At 40.4% G+C, this 27,352-nt stretch overlaps 1 protein-coding gene across 2 annotated transcripts; it reads left to right on the top strand.

Annotated features, from left to right (window-relative positions):
- PIP4P2 (phosphatidylinositol-4,5-bisphosphate 4-phosphatase 2) lies at positions 1-25,705 on the top strand. Of its 2 annotated transcripts, none has more exons than XM_049827473.1 (7): positions 1-337; positions 6,255-6,400; positions 7,812-7,918; positions 9,723-9,846; positions 15,560-15,612; positions 22,867-22,957; positions 24,128-25,705. In XM_049827473.1, exons 1-7 carry the CDS (start codon positions 232-234, stop codon positions 24,269-24,271), a joined length of 771 nt encoding a protein of 256 aa, XP_049683430.1. In that variant the 5' UTR covers positions 1-231; the 3' UTR covers positions 24,272-25,705. The 2 variants fall into 2 exon arrangements, with proteins under 2 accessions (XP_049683430.1, XP_049683424.1); XM_049827467.1 differs by having other exon boundaries at positions 19-337; positions 6,252-6,400.
- The last annotated feature ends 1,647 nt before the right edge of the window (positions 25,706-27,352 follow it).

Genomic DNA, 27,352 nt, shown 5'->3' with positions numbered 1-27,352 from the left:
CGGCCCTCCCCGGCCTGCCCCGCTCATTAGCCCTTGACGGGGGGACGGAGGGAGGCAGGCCCGGCCGGCCCAGCCCCGCCCCCGCCCCGCCGTCCCTCCTCCCCGCCCCGCTCCCATTCATTCCCAGCCCCTTCCTCTGCGCTGCTTTCCCTTCCCCGGCGCTGCCGGCCCGGCCGCCTCCCCGCCTTCCCCGAGAGCCCGGCAGCGGGAAGGGCCCTTCGCGCCGCAGCCATGGCCGCCGAGGGGGTGGACGAGCGTTCCCCGCTGCTCTCCGCGCCCGGCTCCGGCAACGTCACCCCCACCGCGCCGCCCTACCTGCCGGACAGCAGCCCCCGAGGTGAGCCGCCCGGCCGCCGTCGAGCCGCCGCCCCCGGAGCTGTGCCGGGCCGGGGAGCGTGGAGGGGGGGCGGGGGGGGGGACGCACGGGCGCCGCGGGGCTGGCGGCGGGGCGGGCAGGCCCTGAGGGGCTCGGCGCGGCCCTCGGGGCGGGGGGGGGGGGGAGCGGGCCCCTGCGCCCGCGGCTTGGGTGGGGGGTTGACGGGGACGGCGACGGGGACGGGACGCGGCGCCTCCGCCCGGTCGCGGCGGCGCGGGGGATGCCCCCGCCTTTGTCGGCGGGCGAAGGTACCGCCGCGGCGGGGCCGGGCCGGGAGCCGCCGGCGGGGGGGAGGCCCTCGCCCTGCCCCGGCGGCGGAGGACGGGCTGGGGCACAACAGGTAACGCCGCGGAGGGCCGGGTAGGCCGTGCTCCGCGCCGCGCTCCGGCGTGAACTCTTCGGAATGGGGGGGGAGGGGGGGGAATAAATAATAAAAAAAAATCGTTTGCAGTGGCAGAACGAGCCCGAACCGGTCTGCTTATTGTAACTCGCTCGCATGTCGGAGCTTGCGAGGTAATTGTTGGACTTCGGTTCCCCGCTAATTAGGAGGAGGATTAAGTAAAAGGTCCGTCGCTGTGCGCAGCTGAACTCGGCGCAGCGAGCCGCAGGAGGCAGCTGGGAGAGGTGTCTGTCAGGCGGGCGCCTGGAAGCAGAATGCAGTCCCCGCGTCGCCGGGCCGTCTCCGCGGCCGGCCGGGGGCGTTCGGCAGGCAGGAGGTGCCCGCTGGTCCGCCCCTGCCCCTGCTCCTGCTCTGGCAGCCAGGTTTAAATGACGAGGGGGGCTCTGTGCAGTGCGGTACTTGAAGTCCAAAACCACTAGGCTGTCCTTGCAAACGCGTTTCAAGGCCGTAGCTGGTTTTGGCTTTGTTTTTGAAGCGAGTCAGATACTGTGGTCACAAATCCGGAATTGTGGCTTAACGATATGGTGTTAACTTTCCTGCGCAGACTTAGGAAAATTATCTTGTTGATCAATACTGAATATTTAGTAAGCAGGTGAAAAAATTTTACTTGGAAAATATAAATCAGGAGGTTTACCGAATACATTAATAGATTTCCCCCCCCCCCAACCCCCCCCAAACATTTTAGAGCAGAAAGCGAGGGGGGAGAAAGCTGAAGGAATCAAGACTAAATGAGATTAGTGCAGCTTTGCTAGCAGTAGCCTTTAAAATGTAAGATTACAGTCCTGATCTCACTGGCTCCAGTGTGTTGGCCCTTTCTTAAGGGTTTTTATGTAATTGTATAGATTTATGACATATGTATGTAACTAGAGTGCTGTGAGTGAGCATCTGTCTGTTTTGAATAATATTGAACCTTGTGGAAAGCTAGTCCTCTTTGCCTTGATAGGAAAATGTATTTCAGTTAGTGCTGTAGCTGGTGTTGATTCTTTACTTTCATTTGAATTGCACGAGTGACTATTGGCCTGAAAAACAGCAGAGGTTAGGTTTTGGGTTTGGTGGTTTGGTTTTGTTTTGTTTTGCTTTTTTTTTTTTTTTTCAATCAAATTGTGTAGGATTGGTATCATCCCGTAAGTTTTGTAGTTTAAAAAAATATCCAGAAATCCACCTTAGTTTAAATTCTGGTATTCAGTGGTTTTATTCTTAGTAGTCCTTATCCTGCAACTATTACTTTTGCGTATACTTCAATCTGTTTTTAAGAAGGTCTTTATAGACTTAAAAAAGTAATGAAAATGCATTAGAACAGTGACTCTTTCTTGAACTCAGAGTAAGACTCATGACTTGGAAACAAGTTGGACCCCAAATGCTCCTTTCAGTCAGTAGCTGTGCCCTGCCACGCCTTCAGTCCATGCCTGTAACTCGTGTTAACTAGCTTGGCACTGGTGGTGGGGTATGGTGCCTGAAACAAGTGGCTTGTTCCCAAAAATGAGGCAGGACCATAGAGCCGTCTTAAATGTCAAACATTTCTTCAGAAGTTGAAGATCTCTTGTTTGATCAGTCCACGAGCAAGCATACTAGGTAGCACTTAAAACTGCTCTACAAAACTTATAAAAAGATATCTGCAGAACAAAATTTTGTGGAGCTGTGACATAGACCCTGTAGCTGTAGTTTCCTTGCTCTGTCAGTTATCCTTAGTGAAAGGATCTGTGCAAGGTAAACCGCCTTTTCAGTCTTTATCCCTCTCCCCGTTGCAAATCTAGACGCAGAGGGAAGAAGCATTCTCATGGGGCGATGGGGTTTGCTTCCAAACCCCTTTCTGCAGAGCTACCTTGCTTAACATCAGCTGACTGGTATGGAGCAGCAGAGGAAGGAGGAAGTCTTTTGCCCTCCAAACTACCACCTGAATGTACAATAATAGATTTATCCCTGTAATTATCTGTGGTGCCCAATATGTCATCCTGAGCTTTAAATTAGAGAGGCCGTGGTTTGAAAGTAGCCTCATCTTCTCTTGTTGGGCTGCAGCTGAGACCCAGCGGACCCTTCTCAGTGTAAACTGGTGGGTGGTTGATTCCTGGTAATGGCTCAGTGTTTGTTCCTAAGGATGGAAGTAAGCAAGAAAAATCTTTTCAATGTGGATGCAGGGCACGGTAATTTTTTTTTTGTAATCAAATAAACAAAACAAATCCCAAAACAAACTCATTTCTGTTTGACCCAGGTAAGCTGCAAGTGGTTCCCAGTGGTTTCTGCCCTTTGAATACCAAGGGAGGAAAGTGCACAAGCATGACAAGGAATTTCTAAGGTTGAATATGTAATATCTTCCACTGCATCTCTATCCTGTGGGGCTGAGGAGGGAATCCTAGGTTAGAGTCAGATGTACTGCATGGTAGGCACTCTGGTAATTTTGCTGAACTAACTACTGTTGGGATTTTTTTATTTTATTTTTTTTAAAGAAAAACTGATAATATAGCTGTAAACCAGTATGTCAGCAGCAGGAGATTCAGTGTCTCATTAAATGTGTCCTGAAACCTCTGGTGTGTACCTGAAACTTGCCTACCATCCAGTCACATGCAACATGATGGACCTTTATGAACTGGTTTTAGATGTTGTAGTTAGCCTGAAATTCAAGCTGTCAAAAAAAAAAAGTCATACCAAAGTATGTTAAAGTGCTTTGAAACCTTTATTAAGGGGTAATGAGCAGCGAACTCTGAGACAATGGCTTTATTTTCCTTTTCACTTCTACCCCCAATAGTTTCTTTAAACTTAATTTTGGTGGCTTTTGCTGGTTTGTTTTTTGGAGCTCTTCCAAGTTCACTTTTTCTTTAAGCATGAAGGTTGCAGTGCCAAGATACCTCTGGCTTTCTGCTCCATAGCAAGTGTTATTTGCTGCAGTACCACTCTGAAAAGCAGCCATTATTCGTTTGCTATCTGACATTTGCTGAGCCAGCAGGACAGGAACAGCGAGGCTGCTTACCTGGAAGCTGAGCAGCTCCAGTATGAGGCTGGAGAAGTGGCTGGCAGTGTCTGTAGGTGGTCGCACACCTCATCTAGACGACTTGCAAAATCCTGAGTTGTCACTTACAAGTAGGGTGTAGAATATTATAGATGTCTAGAAGGGTATAGTTGTCTGTTCTTAAAGTATTCCAGGGTCGTAGAAAGCTGAAAGGCTGGGGGTGTGCGTGTGTGTCTTTTTACTTCCTAGTACCCTTTAAGATACTGTGTGCTTTACCTTAGTACAGCTGCCCTGTGCCCAGCTGTTAAGGGTTGAGAAGTTGCACTTTAAATGGAGAGGACAAAGCAAAGAAGTTCTGTAACACAAGTGTTGCTTTTCAGAAAAGCAACCTCAAAGCTGGGATTGAACTGTAGGGGTGTCTTGACAGAGTTTGGTGTTCAGTCTGCTGGACGTGCCTTTTGTTTTATGGCTACCTATTCTCCTAGCCAGAAAGCACGTCAGCTGCTGGCTGCAGGAGCAGTTAAGCAGCCCGCTTATGGCCAAAACCCCCTTGCAGCAGCCTTGACTTTGCCACTCACAGCTAAGACACAGCTGTTCCCATCATCCAAAACTCAAACCTGGTTTCTGCAGTGGTCTAGTAGGCTTAAGATTGTTTCCAGTAGCCAAAGCGTGTGTGGCTTGCGGTTTTCTCTTGTGTGTGTTTTTGTTTGTTTAGTATCTTGTAACGTCTCCTCTCTTGCATGTGGCAGTCTTGTACTGAAAATAGGGTATCACAGTACTGCAAAATATTGGTGCTGTTAAATTTTTGACTGGATGCTGTATTTTCTCAGAACGTAAATACTCAGAAAAAAATCAGAACAACACTCTTAAGTTACCTGATGTTTCTTAAGCATGTTGGTTTCTGCAACTGGTGTATCAAAAGCTGAAGGTGTTCACTCGCTCAAGTAACAGAGCATCGGTTTGTATGATTACTTCAGAACTGCATTGTGGCGTATAAGTTAATTTTGTTTCTTGTCTGAAATAATTCAAGTATGTTGGATGGGATTCTGAGACCATGAAGGTGTCTACCTTCCTTCCGCTGCCTCTGAGATAAAATCAAGTGTGAGTCCAGATTGTTTGTAGGCCAAGTAGCAAAGAGAGAGAGAGCACTGAATGGCAATGCTACTTCAAAGCATTGTGATGATTTTTTGGATCTGAAGGGCAGACAGGGTTTCTTACATCCCTCCAGTTTATGACATTCACTTTAAAACAGAGTGAAGGAGTGATGAGTGCTTTCTTATGGGCTTAAATTTAATACTTGGGCTTGTCAGCTTTGATAGCAGCCAATGATTTCCCTTGCCACCCCCCAGCAGATACTATGCTGTCCAGTGCTGTTTGTAAACTGAAAGTAGGCTGATCTCCCATTGCTTCTCTCAAGATTTTATTGGCTGCTTGGATATAATTATGAAATAATTTACTGAAGTCCAAGGCTGCAGAGTAATTCAAACTATTAGTATAAAAAAGTTAACTATGAACTACTAAATGTGCCCATTCCTTATTTGCTTACCTGAAGAGCCCTGAACTTCTCTATGAAAGAAAAGCTGGTGCTATTACATGCCAAATAATTGTGGTAATAAGCTCGTGAGAGGTTGCCGTGTTGAATTGTTTTCATTCCATGGATTCTTAAACAAACCGAGAAGGATCTTGAGCGTTTCCTCCCTGGTTTGTCAGGGGCTCAGGACTGGCAAAGCTGAAATCTGCTCCTCCACGGGTGCCTGAGGCCACTATGTTCTCCCTTGTGTTAGCCTGTCCTAAGTGACTAAAGGCCTCCCTGTGCATCTGTGCTTTGGCTCTTGGACAAGAAAAATCTCTGGAACCCTTAAAAGCAGAAGTTCTTAGGGTTCAGTTCATCTTTTTTTTCTTCCAGATAGCATAAATTTGCTGTTGTTGCACTCAAAAAAGAAGCACTTCATGCCACTTCCCATCCAAGACCTGTTTCCTTAACAGGACTTTTCTGTATTTTTACCTGTAGTATTTGTTACTATATGAGAAACACTTGTCTATGTTTCAGTCTCTCCAGATGTTTGTAAATGCTGGTTATGGGTCTTCTGTCTACTTGTGTCTTGTTTTATCATCTTTGTTTTTTTCTTCAGAAGCCAGTCTCTGGTTGCTACTAATCTGTGGTGAGTTTGGGGTTTGTTTGGGTCTCCCCCCCCCCCCCCCCCCCCCCCCTTTCTAAAGTCTGTAAAAAGTTGGTTTGAAAATAAAGTTGCATAGATGAGCCTTTCTTTTTTTCTGGGGTGATTTACAGTGTGTTTATGTTGCTGGTATGCTTTATGTACAACTACAGTTGATGTTTGTGTACGCAGAAGTTGTGGGGAAGGGGAAAGCAAACAGGTTTGTCTTGTGTTTATACTAATCATTAACTTTGATTTTTATTTTTTTAATATTTTTTCTTTTTTGAGGCTATGACTCTTAGAGACTGTTTTTGCTGATGGTGGTTTAGGATCCCCGGGTTGGTTTTTCAACTGAGATTTCCTCATCTCTTGCAGCAGAGCTTCCTCCTCCGTATACTGCTATTGCAAGTCCAGATGCCAGCGGTGTTCCTGTAATAAACTGCCGTGTGTGCCAGTCGCTAATCAATTTGGATGGCAAGCTACACCAACATGTTGTTAAGTGCACAGTTTGCAATGAAGCTACGGTAAACTGGTTTTTTTGCCTTTTTTTTTTTTTTTTTTTTTGTGGAGGGAAGTGGGGGGAGGTTGAAGTATGTTGTTGGTAGAATTTGTGTCCTCACTGACAAGGGTGAGTCCCTTCCTGCCAGCCCTGCAAAGGACCTGTCAGCACAGCTGACCACTAGTGTAGCTAGCGTGCAAGTGCAAGGGTTGCTGGCGCACAAGGATGGTCATAAGCTGTTAAGAATAAATCTTTGTGCTGTTGAGCTGGCTGCACAGGATGTTTCCTTCTGAGGAGGACAAAAAGCAAAGATGTTGTTTAAGTAATTACTCTTCTGTGAAGAAGGGTGAAACTGGTTTTGGTGGGATGAAGAGAAATGAAGAATTATTGTAAGAGTGGAAGAAACAAAGTAACTAACCCACACCTTTCCCTGGATGTATGCTTTCCTCCTGCAATAGTATTTAGTCAATTTGTTAGCTTGCTAACAGACCACAATGCAATGATTTTGAAATGCATAAATTGTAGGTTCTTTTCCAGTGATCACAGACCTTTTTGTTCATCCTCCCCTTTTCTTAATTCAAGTCTACAGTATTTGGCCTCATGCTTCTATTTTTTTTTTTTTTTTGCCTTCTTTCCAGTTTTAGTTTCAGGATCTGATACTGTAGCACTCCACAGCTACTGGGGGCATTTGCATGAAAAACACTGGATTGGATTTATTTTATGAAAAGAACTCTAAATGATGTCCAGAAAACAGGAAGCCTTAAAACTGTAGGAAAACTTTTTTTTTTTCACTTAGAGAGTAGAGAACCTGCCATTAATACTTAATTTCCCTGCCAATATATAATGTTTCGAGCCAAACAAAGTATCTTGCATTTTTCGATTGGCTGTATAAAGGGGAACCAGAAACTTGACTCCCAGATTGGAGAAGGATAATTTCAGTACAGTTTAAAATAAGATTACAGTTCAGTGATGTCTACAAATTCTCTTGGTGACTGAGAACCAGACTATGATTCTTTCACTGTCGAATAAAGCCATTGTACCAGGCAAGGAGGCTTGTTTGATGTTTTCACTGTTTTTAAAAAAATATACCACTACTTAAGCTTACATTTAAAAAAAAAACCACAAACAAAAACACCAACTAAACTGAGGTCTTGAATTCTCCGTTGCTAAAATATGAATGTTTTTTCCATTAGTTTGCAGAATCTCTCATTTGTTCTAGTGAGGAAACTTGCACTTCTTCCTCCGGGAAGAGAGAGAAAACTTCTCATTTTGTCTTGACTCTCAAGTTTCCTCTGTAAGAGGAACTGTATTTCTCTGTTAGCAAGAACTTGTCACTGAAGTCATTCTGCTTTGTCATACTTTTATGAGGAAAAAAGTGAATTGCTATGACTTCTGATGTGTGTTCCCTGGTGGGTTTTTTTTGTTTGTTTGTTTAGCCAATCAAAAACCCTCCTTCAGGGAAGAAGTATGTTAGATGTCAATGTAACTGTCTCCTTATCTGTAAGGATACGTCTCGGAAAATAGGCTGTCCAAGACCAAACTGGTAAGAATAAAAAAACTGTAAGTGCCTTGAGATAGTTTTCTTTAAAGCAGTGGTGTTCTTTGTGTTGAGTATTTAAAACTAAAAGAGGTTCAAGCCTGGGCCTCTGTATGTGGACACTTACAGAGCATTACTGAATTACTGTAGAGACAGGTTGTACTAGTGTCAATTTTGAATTTCTTTTTTTTTTTTCTTCTAAGATTAAAGAGGAAAAAAATTTTTTTATTTAGTGGTAGTCTCAAATGTGTGTTTCCTATTTTAGCTACTTCATAAAGAAATAATAGTATAAAAAACAATAGAGAAGAAAATCACCTCTTGTTTCTGGGACTTCACATTCATAATTTCTTGCAAACTTAATTACTGTAAACAAACAGGTTGGTGACTTTGCCTAGTTCAGAGTGGGGACTTCAGAATTAAATGGTAGACACAGCAATAGGTTGGCTTCGGTCCCATCCTGACTTTTCAATCTCCTCTCAGTTTTTTACTTTAATTTACACATTTGTTATAAAAGAAACAAGTGTGATTGCCATAGTGAGCATTCTTATTGGTGGGCTTAGGGTGTTAAAGATCCCACTGAGGTAGGAGTAATTTGATTGTAAGTGGTGCAGCTCTGACAAGAGGAATTGAGATGAAGGCTAGGTCTGCAGATACATAGATGGGAGCTCTACCACACCAGTTGCCTTAGTCACCAGTCTGTTGGCTATTCTGGTTTTGAAACATAGTTTGAGACTTGAGGGGACTTTTTGGGTTTGTTTTGTTGTTGGGGTTTTGTTTGTTTGTTTGTTTGTTTTTTAACTAATGCAGCATTGGGGAAAACTTTAAAACATTCCAAATATTTTCTGGAAGTGAAAAGATGTTCATGGGATGCTTCAGTTGTAATACATCATATGGTTGGTAACAAAGCTGAATCGGAACCTCCCTAATTTTATTAAAATAATTTCAAAAGTATGCATCCTGGCAGTTTCCCTAAGATAGCCTATGTATTTGTCTTACTAGAAGATGAGCAAAATAGGGATAATTTGAAGGAGAGAGTTGGGAGTATACCCTAAATGGAAGGCTCCAGATTAAAGGGAGGCCATCCAGAATACAATTTTGGTTGTATATGGAGAGAGATGCAGTGCAAGTTAAATAATGCTTTAATTTTTCCCTTTACTTTTTTCATGCTAGGAAGTCTGATCCTCATTCTGATTTGAGTTGGTTAATTTGGGTACTATCATTTTGAATGGACAAATTGTATAATTAAACTGGAAACACATTGAACATAAAAGCAAATACTACAAAAAGGTTTTTTAAAGTAAATTGATTGCATTTAGTCAACCTGGGATAGTTTTCTTTTTTAGGTCACTCAATTTGAATGGAATTTTTACTGTACAAATGTGGATATGCTGCTTATATTGACATAGTTGTCAGTAGTGTGGGAAGGAGTATCTGACTTGGGAAGGAGAACTAGCTTATGGAAGAGTCCTTACTCTTCCTACATGTTTCACATGGGTATGTACATTCCAAGTCATGGGCTTGCTCAGCCTGGGTATTAAGATTTCATTTTCCTGAGGAGTTTTTCTGCCATATGATGGCAAATCTTTGATCTCTACAGGGTTCTGGCTGATCTTATAGTGAAAGAGAATGTTTTCAAAACTGAAAAGGAATGCTTTGGAGAGAGACCAAAACTGGGTGCATCATTTGTTTAAAAAGCAGATTATGGTTTAAAAGTATAAAATAGTCAGTAGTGACTGAGCTAATTGCTTAAACGCATCGTCCTTCTCTTTTGCTAGCTTAATTACATGTACATCTAATGTTCTTAACACAGTAGACGCATCATTACTCTTGGTCCAGTAATGCTGATCCCAGAAGAGCAGCCAGCTCAGCCTGCCTTGCCAGTTCAACCAGATGGAACTAGAGTGGTATGTGGGCACTGTGGAAATACGTTCCTTGTAAGTAAAGCGCCAGATTCTCCTTCTCACCTCACTGTGCTGTCCCTCAAGCTATTTGTTGTAAGCGCTTTTAAGAGCATATTGCCTCACTCTATGGCATTGTTGAGGAACTAAAGCTTCTTCTGTGCTCATATTGCTATGGATGTATGGTCTGTATTTGCTTATCTTTACACGTTTCAGGAAAACTCTTAACAGTCTTTCTGTGCATGCATGGATAAAGCCCAAAGTCAGTCATACTGCTTAGTGATGTGAGAGTGGACGGTGCTGGAAAAGGAAGTTATGCTTCCAGGTTCTGTTTAGGCTTGCAATGATGGTTATGTTCTGCAGTGGCTAAGAGACCAGTTCTGCCATTGCTGTATGGACCCCTGAAAGCTGTTTGTTACAGCACTTGCCCTTAGAGTATCTGTCAGTTGTTATGGAACTGGAGATTTTGGTTTATATGTGAGGCTGACAGTTAATCCCATTTCTGAAGTGGAAGAATGCAAGAATACTCTTGCTGTTGAACTGTTTGTAGTCTTTTACATGGATGAGGGATTGCCATACTTGAATTTTGATTTAGGAAGAGTCTCTGCAATACACACCAGTAAGTTAGCTTTAGCTTCATCAACGAGTGGTGCTAGAATGTTTGTCAGGTTTGTGAGTTATGGCAAATGCCTAAGATGGCTGGTATAACTGAAGGACCTGCATAGTCACCAGGGTGGTGTTAGGTTCCTGAAATAAAGGAGCGTAAGATATGTAAAGGCCAGAGAATACTCAAGGGCATTTTGTGAAAGGAAAGAGGAAGCATAGGGGATGGCACTCCGTGTTGGCTTGTATCAGCAGTGAGAGAAGGGTTTGCTTGTGATGGGCTCTATAATGGAATAGAGTTGTTCCTTCATATCTTTACTTCATGTATATGGATCAGTGAGGTGCACAGTAATGGCTTAACTACTATAGTAGATGATGAATGCAGGGAACAGGAGATGGCTCTTATGCTTTTTTTTTTTTACAGGGGATCTAGGGATTTGATTATGAATCTACAAGTAATGTGGTATCTGAGAAACCATTAAGAGACATGCTTGAGAAATAGTCTTATCTACTAAATCTGCCTATATATTTAAAACCCCCCATATATTCCTATTATAATCTTCACTGAAGAACAGCAGTCTGTAACTGGAGATAGCTGGAGTGGGTTTTCTGTTTGCCTTTTTTTAAATGCAAGTCTAATGTGACCTTAGCTAGTAAGAACATTGTATGCAATATAGAATAATGTTACTAACAGAAAACTGCTGGATCTGCGGAAGAAGGCTGTCTCAAGTACATATTCTAAACCAGGAATCTTTTATTAAAGGTTGCCTTTTCTTTTAGCTTTTTTTAAAAATATAGTAGCATGTTGCAAACTGTTAAGTACATGCATGAACACTGAAGTTTGATAGAGAGTCGTAATTTGATTTTGTAATGCAATTATGTTTTCTAGCACAGCTTTGAAACTGCACAGGCAAAAGCAGCACTGTAGAAGAGTTATGGTACTAAGTTTTAATGTGGTCTCTTAACAGGCCATCTCTACTATGTGATTTTTATTTTATTTTTAATTAGGGAGAGTCAGTGTTATGGAGTAAAATTTTCATTGCTAAGTTATTGGCCTATCTTTGGGGGCTTTCGTAAGCGTGGGAGTTTTATTTATCTTTATCTCCTATTTACTTTCTGTAAATGCAGCCCAAATGAGTTCTGTAGTTCACTCTATGAACTTCTTCAGGTGAACATAAGGAAAAAAAAAAAGCTATACCCATAAAGGCTGGTTTTGCCCATAACTACTACTGCCTTAAAAGACTAAGTTTTCTAATTTAGAATTGTGCATGTGACTTAAGATCTGATGGTTGCTTTAGGGAACTGCATTGTTTTTAATTCCCGTAGTCCTATCTGCCAGTAAGACCAATTTACCACTTCACAGTACACTGAAAAGAAACCCTTAAAACATTAGAAATTTGAAGATTGTATTCTTTTATGATGAGTTATCAAGAAACAAACCCCTTTTTCTCACTTTACACAGCTTTCCCAACACTCTTTTGCTTCTGCCTTTTTCTGCTACTAAGTTTGAGATTCTGCAAATAAATTTTTTTAGTTAAGAAAAATCAGAAAATTTGGGGGCTTTGAGAGTGAGCAGAGAAGCAAAAAAATAGAAGTGCTTTAGCCAGCCTGGAAACTCAGGGTATTTCTGCCCTTTGAGATCTCCACATTGTAAAGGAAATACACAATGCTAGATGCATCTCTCAGCAACTTGGTAAGGTATCTCCTTTACTTTACATGGCAGTTAAAAAAAAATAAAATAAAAAAACTAGACAAGCAAAGCTAGAATCCCTGTGGTGGAAAAGTTAAATTGTTGCTTGTTCTGTGCTCTTTTAAGTGTCAACTTGTTCACCACCTTTCCAAGAAATTTTTTTTTTTTTTTTTTGCTTCCCCCCCCTACATGAAAGCATAAGTATGGGCTGTGCTTTCCCTGCCTCTGCACGTGGGGGGTGTGTTCAGAAATTATTAGAAGCATGCTCCATGCTATGGAGTGCCTTGAAGTTTTTCTGTCTCAGCTGGGAGAATGACTTAGTACTGAAGTGACACCGTAGCTGAACTATCACTAGTTACTCACATTTTGTTCATCAGATTATTTTTTTCCTTGGGTAACCTGATAGGAGTCTCTTCTGTGTTAAGGTTTCCACTGTTTCTAGCAGATCTGGAGTTCAGACAAGCAGAAAAAGGGCTAGAATAGAAAAGGAGGGCAGGATGAAGGTTTAACTGTCTTGCTAAATCACAGTCTGATTCATTTTGGGCTTTTTAAGAGCTTCTGGAATTGGGCTGTGGCTGTTAACTGTTTGTCAGCAGTAAGTCATTCCCCACAACCCCTCTCCCAGTGGCCTCTGCCTGTGATGATTTGTGGCTGTCGGAGGCTGAGTTGCCTTTGGAAATGGTGGTGGGCAAGGGATGGCTGTCCCTGTGTTGTCCCCCCCTCTGCCATCCTCCTTTCAGAGACACCTCAAGGACAAGAAGCCAGGAGCAAGCTATGGAAGCTACAGGCTGTGGGCTAAGCACTGTGGTTTGTCAGTTGTGCTCTCTCAATTTTGTTTTTTTAAAAGTAATCAAATATGAGAGGTATTTCTTCTAAAATAATTCAATAGAAAACCCTTTAAATTCTTTAGAAAACTAAGAAATGCTTTAATCCACAGAAGTATTTTGCTTTCCCAAAGGACCTGGGGGGAGCAGAGGGCAAGCTTTTTTTGGCAGAGCACCTGTATGTAGGGAAGTGAGTGTACGTATGTATATATGTCTCCCCCCCCGTCTTGTATTGAACACATTGAGAACTATTTTAGGCTCAGAAGGAAGAAAGTTTGACATATTCTTCTGGTAAATCCCTTGATGGATGTCTGGTTTTGTCCAGTGTTGAAACATTTAAGAGTGCTCTGAAATCCTCATCTGTGTTTCAGTACATCTAACCAGGGATTTGGGCTATTGTTTATTGTATTGTTTCAATGGGAAAAATACAGTTTGTATTGTCAGCAGGGAGCTAAATTTCATGTAACTGTAGCCTCAAGTTTTCTTAACAACATGACTCAAGATTAGGTACTTTAAAGCTCTCTGGAATATGGGTAAAAATACCAGCTTTAAACATGATTTAAACTACTTGTTAAACCCACCAAACCTCCAAGAATTAGTATGTGCATGAAAATAACCTTTCCCTACTGTGCTAATGTGATCTGAATTCTTGTAGTTTGAATGTCTTGTTGCATTTTTGCTTTATTTTTCTGCAAATATTTCCGGTATGTGCAGAAGGCATCATAACAGTTAGTGCTTCTCTTACTTCCATGTAACTCTCAATGAAAACAGGTTATCAATGCCTCTGTTTTTTCTGTCAATATTTAGAGCCCAAGCGCATTTCAGTTTTGTATCCATTAGTAATTAAGGCTAATAATCAGAAATCTTAAAATAAATAAAACTCTAGGAACATCATTAATGAGTAACTACTTTGGATACAGAGTTGCCTAGCCTGGAATAAAACTAGTGTACAGGAGTGAAGTTGAATTACAAATACAAAAATTATAAGCCCTGGATTTAGATTTGCTTCTGTTTCTGGAATTGCCATTTAAAAAGCTGAAACGACAGCTCTGAAGAGGCCTGTCTCCATCCTTGGTACTGACAACCGCACCTTATCCCAGTTTTGCTGTGTAGAACTAAGTGAAACTGAGTATTTTTGACAGGAGTGCAGGCAAATAGCTAACTTGCTCCTCTGGCAGGAATGTGGAAGTAGAATTAATGCTCCTAAAATGCATTGCTCAGGTGGGGAGTATTACAGAAGCTTTCATTTTATTAAGGGATAAAATACAACTGTGCTAAATCAGTTTGGCCAAGTCTTTGTAAACATATACATTTTAAAGAACAACTATGTAACTGATATTGTAGTTGGATACTTCAGAACCAGGAAAAAAATGATGGAGAATTAGCCCCATTAAAGGTAAATGAAACTGAGGGAGACCTTCAAGAGGCAGGAAAAAGCACTCTAAATGCTACAGATCAGAACCTTGCTCACAGGAAAACCTGCTTATACAGGCAAGGCATTACAAGCCACATCCTCTTTCTTTGCACATAAAATCATAAATTCATTCTCAGTGTTTAAATGGTGCTGTGCTGTAGCTGGGTCCTGTTTTCCATACAAGGATGGGCTCTGATTTTGGTTTGTGTTTGTAGCAGTTATAACGACACTATTCACTTCAGTAGACAGACTTCTGATTTCTCACAGAGATAAGGAGGATCCGAATGGAGGTATTGGTGGTCTGTGCTGTGGCTTCTTCCCCTGCTAGTAACTTGCAGTGTGACTTTTGCATAAATTAGGAGCGGACGGGAGAGGAGAATTATATTTCACCAGGAAACTGTGCTAACTACCTCCAGTTGAGAAAGGCAGCGGAAGAGAGCTGTAATTACAATATAACTACTTACAGAGTGAAGAACAATAATCTTACCCCTTGTTCAAGGCAAACATGTTTAAAATACTTGTTTAATACTTCTATTATCACAGGATTAAATTTAACAAAACCTGCTGGTTTTAAATGAGCATATGACCATGTATCCTCTGGTTGAGGTAGTTCTAGGCATTACCTTCATTAAGGCTGTTTGCCACATAGGTTTTAGTCTGTGCATGGAAGGTTATGACCATACCATGTATGGTTTTATATATCACCTTTTTAAAATATCATGTAAGTAGCCAATAGCGTTCTCTATTGATATAAAACTTATAAAGACATCTACTTTCTAAAGTATTCTTTAACTAATCTTTCTGTGCACACTTAGTTTTCACAAATGATGCGACTGTTGGGGGAAGATGGGAAAATGCATCTGTCTAATTGTGCCAAAGAAAACACATTTATTTTGATTCAGGGTGTATTCATAGTCGTGGAAGTAAGAGAAAAAAACTGTATTAATATTACCATGTTGCTTATACTGCACCCGTGGATGAAACCATATTACGTCAAGCAAATCTTGTAATACTGAGGCAAGTCATGGGAAATGTTCACATGGAAATCCCAGTTCTATGTTGTCACTGACAAAAGGGCATCACATTTATGGAAGAAAGCAAGAAACAAGTCAAAGAAAGCCTGAGAAGCAAAATGTTTTCACAGTGACATTTGGCATGAAGTACAACAAACATTTTCTCACGCCAGTTTTTCAACCTTTTTATTTTTTCTTTTTACAGTGGATGGAACTGAGGTTTAACACACTAGCAAAATGCCCACACTGCAAAAAAATGTAAGTTCTCTGAAAGCAAGGTTACATAAATTAACTGTTAAATAAGTTGCCAGTGTTTCTTCTGTAAAAGTCTTTTGAGTAAAATCTGTCTGTTGTGCTGATTATTTTGCCGTGCTCATCTGAATTTCAAGGCTAAAGAGCATGTTATGTGCACATGAATTCTCTACTCTTTATGCACAAATCGGTAACTTTGACAAATCCAACCTTCCAACCTGCATTTTGTTAAAATGCTCTGATTTAATTGCTAGAGGCAAAAAATAAGCTGCTAACAATAGACAGGAATGTGTTGCTAAAATTAACAACTTGCATCCCTGAAATTTTACCACTTCATGCAGTTAATCAGATGTCATGTTTAAATGCAGTACTTTGAATTGCCTTATTGTAAAAGGAGGAAAGGAAATAATCTTGTCTTAATTTGAAAGAGGTTTTACTGATTTCATAAAACTCAACAACTAACTTGTGTTAAGCTTTTTAATGCATAGCTTGTTTAATGTTTATGAATTACTGTGGAATAACTTGTCTATTCATTTGTTATTACTTCAGTAAGAGGGAGAAAAGTTAGAATACAAGAGCTCTAAAGGTTTTTTATGTTTTGGGTTTTGTTTGGGGCTTTTTGTTAAGTAGTTGTTTGGCCTTTCTTATCTGAGGTCCAGAATACTTAGTATGAATTGTTAAAAGCTACACTACTAACATACTTTAAATTTGTTTGGAATCTCAACCACAGGGTGTGAAATAAGACTTAAAAATATTACTTCAGAGACTTTCTTGTCCTGCTGATTTATTTAAATATTTGTCTGTCTTTGATGGGCAGGTACGATTTCCAGTTAAAGGAGCAAATGTATTTTCCACTGGGAATGGAGAGCCACAGCTGTGTTACATGTTGTAGGAAAACGATCAGGTCCCTTAGGAAGCAGAAGGCTTAGGATAAAAGTGCTGTAGGTGTTGGCATGGCCTGGCCTTCAACAGCGATTGAAATCTTTTACTGGAGTATTTGATAGAGAAGTCAGTCTTGTGGTGTGTTTAACCTCAGGAGTGTAACTGATGGGGTGTGGAGTAGTGGATATGTTCTAGTTTGCTTAGGTCAAATAAACTCACAGTCTTGATGAGATGTTGCTTTGCAGGGGTGTTTTTACTGACTCTAATTGCATTCAGCCTTTTCAATCCTGGGGGGAAGGGCTGGTGTTTTTGTGGTTTGGTTTGTTTGTTTTTAAACTAATTGCCATTATGCTTTATATTTTATCATGTCTGAAAAGCTGAACATGACCCAGCAATGTGTGCGTGCAGCCCAGAAAGCCAACCGTATCCTGGGCTGCATCAAAAGAGTTGCGGCCAGCAGGTCAAGGGAGGTGATTCTGTCCCTCTACTTTCGTGAGACCCCAGCTGGAGTACTGCGTTCAGCTCTGGAGCCCCAACATAAGAAGGACATGGACCTGCTTGAGCAGGTCCAGAGGAGGGCCATGAAGATGATCAGAGGGCTGGAGCAGCTCTCCTAGGAGAATAGACTGAGAGAGTTGGGGTTGTTTAGCCTGGAGAAGAGATGGCTCTGGGGGCACCTTATAGCAGCCTTTCAATACTTAAGGGGGCCTACAGGAAAGATGAGGAGGGACTCTTTATTGGGGGTGTAGTGATAGGACAAGGGGTAATGGTTTTAAACTGAAAGAGGGTAGATTTAGATTAGGTACTAGGAAGCAGTTCTTCACTGTGAGTGTGGTGAGGCACTGGAACAGGTTGCCCAGAGAGGTTGTGGCTGGCCCATCCCTGGAAGTGTTCCAGGCCACACTGGACTGGGCTTTGAGCAACCTGGTCTAGTGGAAGGTGTCCCTGCCCATGGCAGAGGGATTGGAACTAGATGATCTTTAAGGTCCCTTCCAAACCATTCTATGACTCTATGTAACACTTGATAGCTGACCTCAGCTTTTTTCTTGACTATCCTCAGGTACAAAATTATCTGCCATTTGGGGTTTTTTTGGTTGGGTTTTTTTGTTTTTTTTTTTTAAGGTTAAACAAAAACCCCAACCCCAACAATAACAAAAAAAACTTCAAGCAACAGACTAAAAGTCATACGCTGTGATCTTTTGGTTTGTCTTCTGTTGATTTGTTGCTTGTATTTTAAAATCCAGCTGGAGTCTAAGGATTTCTTAGTATTTTTTTCTGTAAAGTGCAAAGCATGTTATCTGTATGAAATAAAACCAGAGCATCTCTGCAGTGCAATTTGAGAAAATTACAGCTTGCGTGGCAACTGAATTGCAGAATACAAAACAAATTTTAACAAATAGGCATTTCTGTCCTTGGGCTGAGGATGCAAACTATGGAATGTTGTAATTTAGCTTTGAATTAATTGCCTGGTGTCTTCCTGCATGTCGTGGTTTAACGCCAGCCAGCAACTAAGCCCCACACAGCCGCTTGCTCACTCCCCCACAGTGGGATGGAGGAGAGAATCGGAAGGTAAAAGTGAAAAAAAAACCCAAACTCGTGGGTTGAGATAAAGACAGTGTAATAGGTAAAGCAAAAGCCATGCACGCAAGCGAAGCAAGGAATTTATTCACTACTTCCCATGGGCAGGCAGGTGTTCAGCCATCTCCAGGAAATCAGGGCTCCGTCACCCGTAACGGTTACTTGGAAGACAAACGCCATCACTCCCAATGTCCCCCCTTCCTTCTTCTTCCCCCAGCTGTATATGCTGGGCATGACGCCATATGGTCTGGAATGTCCCTGTGGTCAGCTGGGGTCAGCTGTCCCGGCTGTGTCCCCCCCCAACTCCTTGTGCCCCCCCCAGCCTCCTCGCTGGTGGGGTGGGGTGAGGAGCAGAAAAGGCCTCGGCTCTGTGTAAGCGCTGCTCAGCAGTAACGAAAACATCCCTGTGTTATCAACACTGTTTTCAGCACAAACCCAAAACAGCCCTATTATAGCTACTGTGAAGAAAATTAGCTGTATCCCAGCCAAAATCAGCACACCAGATTTGAGATGTGATGGTCAGGAGTTCTGCACTTCCAGCAGCATAAACGTTCCTAATGTATGGATTTAGAGCACAGCATAGGTGAGGCAGAGCTTTGAGTCATGATGATGGAATCAATAACTGCAGTAACCTGCTGCTTTCGGCCAGCTCTTTGTCAGAGGTCGTCGTACCTGTAGCTGAGTAGTCAGAAGGGAATGTAGGGTTCTTTATTTCAGCTTATTAATGCAAAACTACTTTCATTAATAGCTGACTAGTTAGATGCAAAACTATTCATTCCTTCTGTTGACTCATTTGATGATTGTCACTGAAAAAAGGATAGTGTAGACTGAGGCAAAAGGCACCTTGAATCACTGCAACAGTAGGTTTTTCAAGATGACATCTGCTGAGACTTCTAGATTCTCAAATAATTTCATGATTTTGTTTCAAACATTTGTTGTTTCTTGTTTGTTTTTTAATCCTATCTACCTGCTACCATTGTGGTCACAAATTTATTGTTTTGTGATATACTTTTTTGTTGACTGTGTCATCATGTCCCCGTCCCCTCCCAAGTAACTTTTTTTGCAAAATAACTTGGGAAATATAGGACATAGGTTGTGATGTGGAGAATAAAATCACTTATTTGGTAAATGACCAAATCTCTTTAGAAATGGACTACAAACCTCGTCATGCCAGTATAGGTAAGGTATTTGCAGAAGCCCTACTGATGCATAGTGGTCTGCCTGACATGGACCCTTAGTTGCACATTATCTACTGCATTGGGACAAGAAATGTAGGTAATAAGAAAGTTGTTACAATATAGTTTTATAGTGTAGAGGATGATGCCTGGGAATGTGGGAGAAACTGTTTCTATTTACTGTTTTAGTGTTCTTTTGTGTTTCAAAATACAAAAGACTAGATGTGTATCAGCCTGTTTCCCAGAAGGGTGAGAGGTTTAAGGAAGGCTTCTGGTATTTTTCTCATTAAATGACGGAGAAGAAGCAGGAACTGGTTTTTTGGCTGCTGCTCTCTTTCCCAAGCTGTATATTAAGTAATGTAGAAATGTCAGGATCATGAATTCAGTTACTAGAAGGAGAATTGAATAGTACAAGTTTTTTATTTCAGAATGCCAAATCTCTTCCCCACCTGCCTCTTTAGAACCTACTTATTTTTCTTTCTAACTTCCGACAAAATGATGGACCCTAATGAATTTATAACACTTTTGCCCCATAAAGTCTGCAGGACCTTTAGGAAAGAGAGAGATGTTGGAACCCTGTCACTACTGTGGAGGCTAGTTTCAGCAGTGCTATTCACCTTCAAAATACTGGCATTTTGATCTTCCTCTTAAAAACCTTTTTAAAAGCATGTCTGAAATCCTGGCAATAATTCCTATTATTTGGAGCACAAGCAGACCCTGCATTCTTTCCTGTGCTACTCCTTTAATAGCCTCCTTCACTTGTGGCAGTTTTCCCCTCTTCTAATTACTGCCTGATGCTAAATTGGCTTTGGTGTCTTTTATATCTGCTGCCGCTGCCCAAAGGTCTGGCAGGTGCCTTTGCTTCCTTAGCAGCAGCTCAGAAAGAAAGAGCCGTTGCCTTCTGCATAGCTCTGTAGTGAGTTCACCCTCATTAGTCCCACAATGGAAACAGCTGCTTCTGTGACTTAAAGCTGGGGTTAAAAGAACATTTATAATATTTCTGAACGTGCCTGTTACAGTTGCCACAGTTGGTAGGGTTTGGGTAGGGTTTCAGCTTTCTTTATTCAGAGTTAGTTTGGGGGGTTTTATGTGTAATTTGGGGGTAGTAGAGGGAGGGAAACCTCACTATTTAGAGTGGCCTAGTGGCTAATATCACTGTTGGGAGATGAAAAATTATGATTTATTGGGATTGCTAAATATTCCCAGGTCTGTTATATGACCATAGAAACGTAATATATTTATTTCATCTTTGTTTTTTTGTGGAAAGAGAAAGACAGTTAAATTAAGACATTCTTTATATTTCCTTTTTTTGGTATTTGAGGTGATGGTTTCTCCCCCAGCCTTTCTTACTGGATAGGAGCTTGAGAGAAATATGGATGGGAAATACACACCACACCTGCGATATTATGATTACTAACCCAAGATTGTAAGTCAGACAGCTCTGAAAGGGAAGGTCTCTTTCCCAAAAAGAACTTTGTCTCAGTGTGAAATACACAGTGCAGTAAATATCATGCATGTTTTAGGTGTATTGAACATGACATTTCTACCTGCTTATCTTAAGGTATCCAGCTCTGTAATAGAATTAACTTTCTGAGTACGTAGCCAGGAAATCCTGCAAAGGAGGGAACCTAAGGTCAGTTTGGCAAGCTCAGTGCTCATCAGTTCAGCTTTTTGGAGAAGTCTTCTCCCTGTTCCCTTTTATAAAACTCCTGTTTTGTTTGGTTTTTTCCTTCATGTAACTTGGAATCAGACAACATACCCCTCTTCTAGAATGGCTGTAGAAGTATTTAGGGTGGCTTTTGGGGAGAGTGTGGGGGGTGGGAGAGTGTGGTTAAGATACCAGTATTTCCCCAATTGGGAATTCTTCCATCCTAATCACACCACACACCTCCCCCCCCAAATCCCATCCTAAATGTGTATGGTGAGGCTTTCAGTAAGAAGTAATTTCCCCTGGGGAATTAATGAGCAGAACAGGTTTCAGACTTTCCCTTTTCTTCTGAAAATGTATAACAGATGGCTTGTTAGTGGTCAACTGTATTCAACCCTTGCCTTGCAAGATGAAGCTCAGCATGTTAGCTTGAGGACTGTGGTTTGGGTTTTGGTTTTTTTGTGGGTTTTTTTTCTTTCTTTCCTTGGAGCATTTTAGAAATTCCTTGTAAAGAAATAATATTGGAGTAAAGCTGCTTAAACCAATCTATTTGAAGCTAAGATGAATGCTTAAAAAAGTCTAGTCACATGCTAAGCATGAGGCCTTACTATGTGGTTAATTAACGGGAGCAAGAAATTTGGTCAGTCATATGACAGATGTATTACTTCAATAGTTCAGCAGTGTTTTTTTGTTATACATTTATCTTGAATATGCTGAACTATCATGAGATGAAAATTACTTTCCCTTGCATCTTTGAACACAGAGTACAAGCATCCCAGTATTTCCAAAGGCATGTTGATCTCCCAGAATGGGATGAAGTACTTAACTAATGACAGCATGTTTCAGGATGCTTCAAAACTACCTCTTGGATGGTACATATTTTTTGAAAGCACTTCTGCCTCTAGTCCTTTCAATGGACCTATGTCTTCACTGTGTTTCAAAGGAATTAAATCATGTTTCTAGTTTCCTCATTAGTATAGCAGTATGTGATTACAAATGTGTGACTCAAGATGCATTTGCTAAACAACGCTGAGCTTCTGGAATAATTTTTCTAACCTGCAGTAAAGAATGTAATGTTTTATTTGCATTTTATATTCTGCTTGACTGAAGCACTGTAATAGCTTAATGTAGCAGGTAGAGACAAAGCTATCTGTCTTGGAGTTCATAGTCTAGATGATGAGTGACAGAACTTCCAGGGGATTTATTTACCGTGGTTGTCAGCAGTGATTTGTGCAGCTCGTGTAACTTGTGGTAGAATTCTAAAAGAAAATTGGAAAGTAAAAAGAACTTGTCATGTTTTTGAAGTTACTAATACTGACTTAAACGTGTCTAAAGAATTTCAGTCTTCAGAAATGTTGAACATGAAAAAATTTTCGTGTTTGTCACTAAAACGGTTTGGGTTTTTTATCTTCAAGAAATGGGGTAGAGTTTAGCCACTCAACAGTATTGAGTGAACTATTCCAGGAAATAGTGCAGGTCATTACTGTTAATGACATTTATAGGTGGTAGAAGTGATTTCTAGTTACTTGGATGCAGTGAATGTATTAAAGCCATGTCTGATGAATTGAAAGTCTAAAGGGCATCTTGCAACCTACATAGAAGCTGCAAAGAAAACTTGGGTTTTGTAATCCAAAGGCTATTCAAGATAGTTATCTGGGTGCACTGGGGATATAGGAGGTAGACACACTCAAGCTATAGGTGTGGCGACACACTCTTTATTGTAAGTACCTAGATTTTTAGATACTAGATAATCTTCACCAATAGTTCCACTTTAGAACAAAGATGTGGGCTCTGTCTTTTACTGCTTGGTATAATTCTAGACTTTGCCTACAACTTTATAAACTTAAGGTGGTGTATGTGTATTGCCATTCTCTTCCCCTCCCCCCATTTAGACTGAACAGTTACTATTTATGTAGTTTGTTTATTGTTGGTTGGGGTTGTCTTTTTGAATTTAAAATGCCATTTATTTTCTAACAGTTCTTCTGTTGGAAGTGCACTGCCACGGAGACGCTGCTGTGCTTATATTACAATTGGAATGATATGCATCTTCATTGGAGTTGGATTAACTGTGAGTGATGTACTATGATATACTTGCAACTGTGTGCATGGGTGTGTGTGTGTGTACAAAGGAGCTCCCTTGGTTGACCAGCTCGTCTTTCCCAGCATTTGAGTAAAACCTCCCAAGTTTGTGTAGTTTTTGTCATCTCTATTAAAACCAGGGACTTAATCATCTGAGTTAGCCAGAAAAATGAAATGTTCCTTAAAAAAGTGTTCTGGCACTTTGAGAGTCTTCTCTTCCTGATGTTAAATTTGACTCTTCATCTCTCTAAAAACTTCAGTTTTATGAAAAATGGTTTTACTTCACTGTAGAAATACTGGAACATCTTGTTCTTGCTAGGGCTCTCAAAATGTCCAGGTTTCCAGAAATACATATTGCTGTATAGCCAGGAATGTTCGTTGCACTGCAGTGGAGGGGAATAGGATTCCAAAAGTTAGAAACGTATATATGCCTTTATAATTTGTACAAGCTATACAGAGTAAAACCAGATAATAAGCTATTATACAATCTGAAGGCTCACGTTGTTGTTGCTCTATTACTTGGAAAACTCTCTGGCTTGCTTGGCTCTGAAGTATCTGGAACTGGTTATTAGAGTCAACTTTCTACCCGGCAGTCCCAGAAAAGTACGTATGAGGAAATAACCTGCAGTTGAATTCATGTGTGTGAGTCTCATTATACCTATAACTTGCGTTATAACTTGAATAATTTTTTATTATTAAATAAAGCTTAAATGAATTATGAAGGATTTTCCAGTTTCCCTAATAAAAACAGTGGCAGCCAGAAATAAAAACAGCGAGACAGATTTCTTTTTATATTATTTTTTTAACAACCTTACTGAGTTTGAAAATGATCAAAATGTTTCTCCATGAGGTGTGTCCAGAGGCTTGTGTAGCTTCCATCCTTGGAGTTTTTTGGGACCCGGCTGGGTTAAAACCCTGAACAACTTAGTCTGACCTTAGAGTTGACCCTGCTTTGACTGGGAAGTTGGGATTAGAAATGTCCCGATGTCCCTTCCAAGCTCAATTACCTTATGATTGTGTAAAACTAAGCTAATAAAATATCTGATTTATACTTAACAGAGTAAAAAAAGGTGCCAAAATGCTGCTTCTTAATATAATTTGCTCTTCCCTGAAGAGCAGATAGTGCTGTATGTTTGACACTTTCGTTTTCTCTTTTTAGGTTGGTACACAAGATTTCGCCAGGCGGTTTCACGCAACATATGTTTCTTGGGCTATTGCTTATCTCTTAGGTTTAATCTGCCTCATTCGAGCCTGCTACTGGGGAGCCATTAAAGTCAGTTATCCAGAGCACAGTTTTGCATAGAGAAATTGTTAGATTATAGCAGATGAACATCTAGTAATTCTGGATATTACATCTTGGACACTTTTAAAACCTTTCCTCTAAGGATTCCATTCTGTTTAAAGTAGTTTTAAGACTGGGGGTCTCTAAGAACAAATGTTCATTGCACTACATAATATGCAAATAGTTTGTTTTGCTGCTAGATTCCCTAGCTCTGAATACTAAAGCTGTGTTTACATGTTCATAACTCTGTCTTTATAGGTGTTGAATTTTATTTCAACAGACAGTATTAAGTTTTACATTTCCTTTGTTATGTTAAAATCCGTCTGCCATTTTTCTAGATGATGAGTAAGAATTCAAAAGCAAGAGTGTTTATAAGTGTTTCTACAGTAGCTTCACATTTGTACTTAACATTTTAACTAAAATTATATTAAAGTGGCTTGCTTTAAAACCTAAGCAATAAGCATTTTGCTTGAACTGCTAACTGTATCTTTTGCCTAAGATCATAGTGACCTTATTCAGGAAATGAAAGTTATGAGTGTACTTCAAAAGACTGACACTGTTGCTAGAGAGACATTTGTAAACACTGTATGCTTTGAGATTTTTCAGGTAGAGATGCTATTTTGGTAGTCCAGTAAAATTTCCATTTATCCAGAATTGGATTTCAGTTAGGATAAATGATTTCTTCCCAAGGATCCTGGGACTTAGGTGTTTGGTTTTGTTTTTTTTTAACTGGCAAATCCTAAAAGCCATGCTCGGATTTTGGAACTTAACTCCACTTATTCGTACAAGTTCCTTTACAGGGTCTAAGGGAAGCATTTCATATGACTTGTTTCGTAATACTTCAGTGTCACGTAGGTGACAATAAGATGGTGATGGGTTGCCTCTTACTTTCCTCTGATCATGTCAGGTTTTCCCTGTTTGGGAGAGTTATGCAGTGGTCACTGCAAAGGGAGACACTGTAAATTCACATTAACTGCTGTAATAAGAAAATGAGTAAACTGTTACTTGGACCATTCCATCAAAGTACATCTAGTCAATTTAGCACTGACTTGCTAAGAGAATACGGAAACAGAAAGTTTTTTCTAATGATGTATTCACAAAGGATTGAGGGACCAGTTCTTGCACTGCCCATCTTTATAGTTTTAAACAAGTTTTTGCTAAATTTGGAAGGAATGTCCTGAGTGATTTAGATGACTGTAGTAATTTAGATAATGGGGTCAGATGGGTAAATTAATGTGGATGTTTCAGGGATACATGTAATTTAAATTATCTATGTTCCTGCTAGGACAAAATGATATTCAGATAAGGATTTTGGAGCACAATAAATGTAAATGATCAAACTGTAAATGATCTGTCTTTGTATGATGCTAAATGTATAAAAGCAGTAGCTCAGGATTACAATGTACCTTTTACAAATAAACTAATAAAGAAATAAAGATTATTATTCAAACTTAATATATTTTGTTATTTATACATAAATAAAAATACCCAAGTGGAAGAGTTTCCTAGTATGATACAGGAACAACAAAGGTATTGTGCAGCAGAGGCGGGCTCTGCATTTTTGCCAAATGGCAGCCTCAGGAATGTAAGAGAGCAAGAACAAATTGCTGGGGTTTTGATGTTTTGGAAGGAATGAGGAAGTAAATAAGGGATGAGACCACTGTTGGGATTATGTCGTCGTTAGTCAATGGCTTATCGGGGGAATATGGTAATATACTTTCTTCTTTTCCTAATGCTGTTTACATCCCTTCACTGTAGGGATTTGCTGTGCTCGTTTCCATCTTAAACCTTTGAATACTCTTTCCAGTTGTCTTGTATTTCAAAATACTGCCTGCCCTCCACATCCTGAAATAAAGTAGGCTGGGGCTGTACAGAAAATCATCCGCTGCTTTTGTAACTTAAGGGATGGGAGAGCCTGGGTATAATGTTACATTAATGAATCAAAGGAATTTGTACTTTTTTCCCCCCTATGTTAAGCTGTACTTTATTTCCTATCTTGTGTTCTCATTTTTTGTCTTGACCTTTTTGAGCAGAAGGGAAGATACGTGGACAAAGTAATTTATTTTTGTCTGGATCAGGATAATAGCATGATATTTGCTACTGCTTCCTTTTGCAAAGTGAAACATTGTAGTTACTTCTGTAAAATATGAATGTATTGTGTCATGACATTTCAACCACTTCTGGGTACATAAGAATCATGTTATTTTCACCATGTAAGAAAATTAATGGTAGAATCTGAAGGGCCTCTACAAGGGACTTGACTAGATCTGGCTATTTGTGGAGTAGGCTTGTTTGCAGACAGTCATGATGTTCTGTGCTGAATACATCTCAATCCATTGACCTTCTCTAAATTTTAACTTAACAAAAATAAAATAATCCTGTCCTGTACATACTGAGCACTATAATCATAATCGCTCATTTCTTTCATTGGCTTTTAATAGTCTTTTCCTCAATGTATTATTTTTGTGTTAGATGGGGGAGGAAGTTACCCAAATTCACAGTGAAGGGCTTCTATGCTTTCAGGTTTTATTTTCCCCTTCCCTACTCTCTTTCTACTCCTTCCCACCAAAGAGTTTTATATAAACTGAGTGATGTTGACTAGGAACACTTCAGACCTTAAACTGTGTTTTATTTTTTAATTACAAACCTACTGATGAGTGAGTGTTTTATTGGTTTTATTTGTACTCCTCATACATGTTGATAATAAATACTAGAGGGTCGTGTTTCTGAAAATTAGATGATCAGGAGATCTTTGTCACGAGTAGCATGTTGAAAGAAGCTAGAGGTTTCAAATCAGTCCAATAAGAAATTTACCCTAAAGTGCTTGGAGAAGATGCTGAAGCAACCATGGAGCCATTATTGGTTATTACTGACAAATGGATGATGAGTAATACTTTCTTTTTCCTAGTCTTTCAGACATAGTGTATGTCTTCACAAACAGGGAAAGCCAAGGCACCACCTTAACGTGAAGTGGTAGAAAATCCCTGTAACTAACTAGGACTTGAATAATAAATAGCAAAGCAACATAGCAGCAAAGATGATTTGTCATGTTAGATCAATCTAACTGCCTTTTCTGACAAGGCAGAAATACTGCACTGAATG

This window comes from Accipiter gentilis, chromosome 2, assembly GCF_929443795.1.
Source record: "Accipiter gentilis chromosome 2, bAccGen1.1, whole genome shotgun sequence".
Lineage (NCBI taxonomy): Eukaryota > Metazoa > Chordata > Aves > Accipitriformes > Accipitridae > Astur > Astur gentilis.
This window is presented reverse-complemented; position numbering and strand designations above follow the sequence as displayed.

What these genes read in the sequence shown, in the direction of transcription:
- PIP4P2 (XM_049827467.1), top strand. Translation starts at nt 232, where the DNA reads ATGGCCGCCGAGGGGGTGGACGAGCGTTCCCCGCTGCTCTCCGCGCCC. An exon ending in CAGTTTGCAATGAAGCTACG is followed by an intron (nt 6,401 to 7,811) that starts GTAAACTGGTTT and finishes TTGTTTGTTTAG; the next exon opens with CCAATCAAAAACCCTCCTTC. An exon ending in TGCCCACACTGCAAAAAAAT is followed by an intron (nt 15,613 to 22,866) that starts GTAAGTTCTCTG and finishes ATTTTCTAACAG; the next exon opens with TTCTTCTGTTGGAAGTGCAC.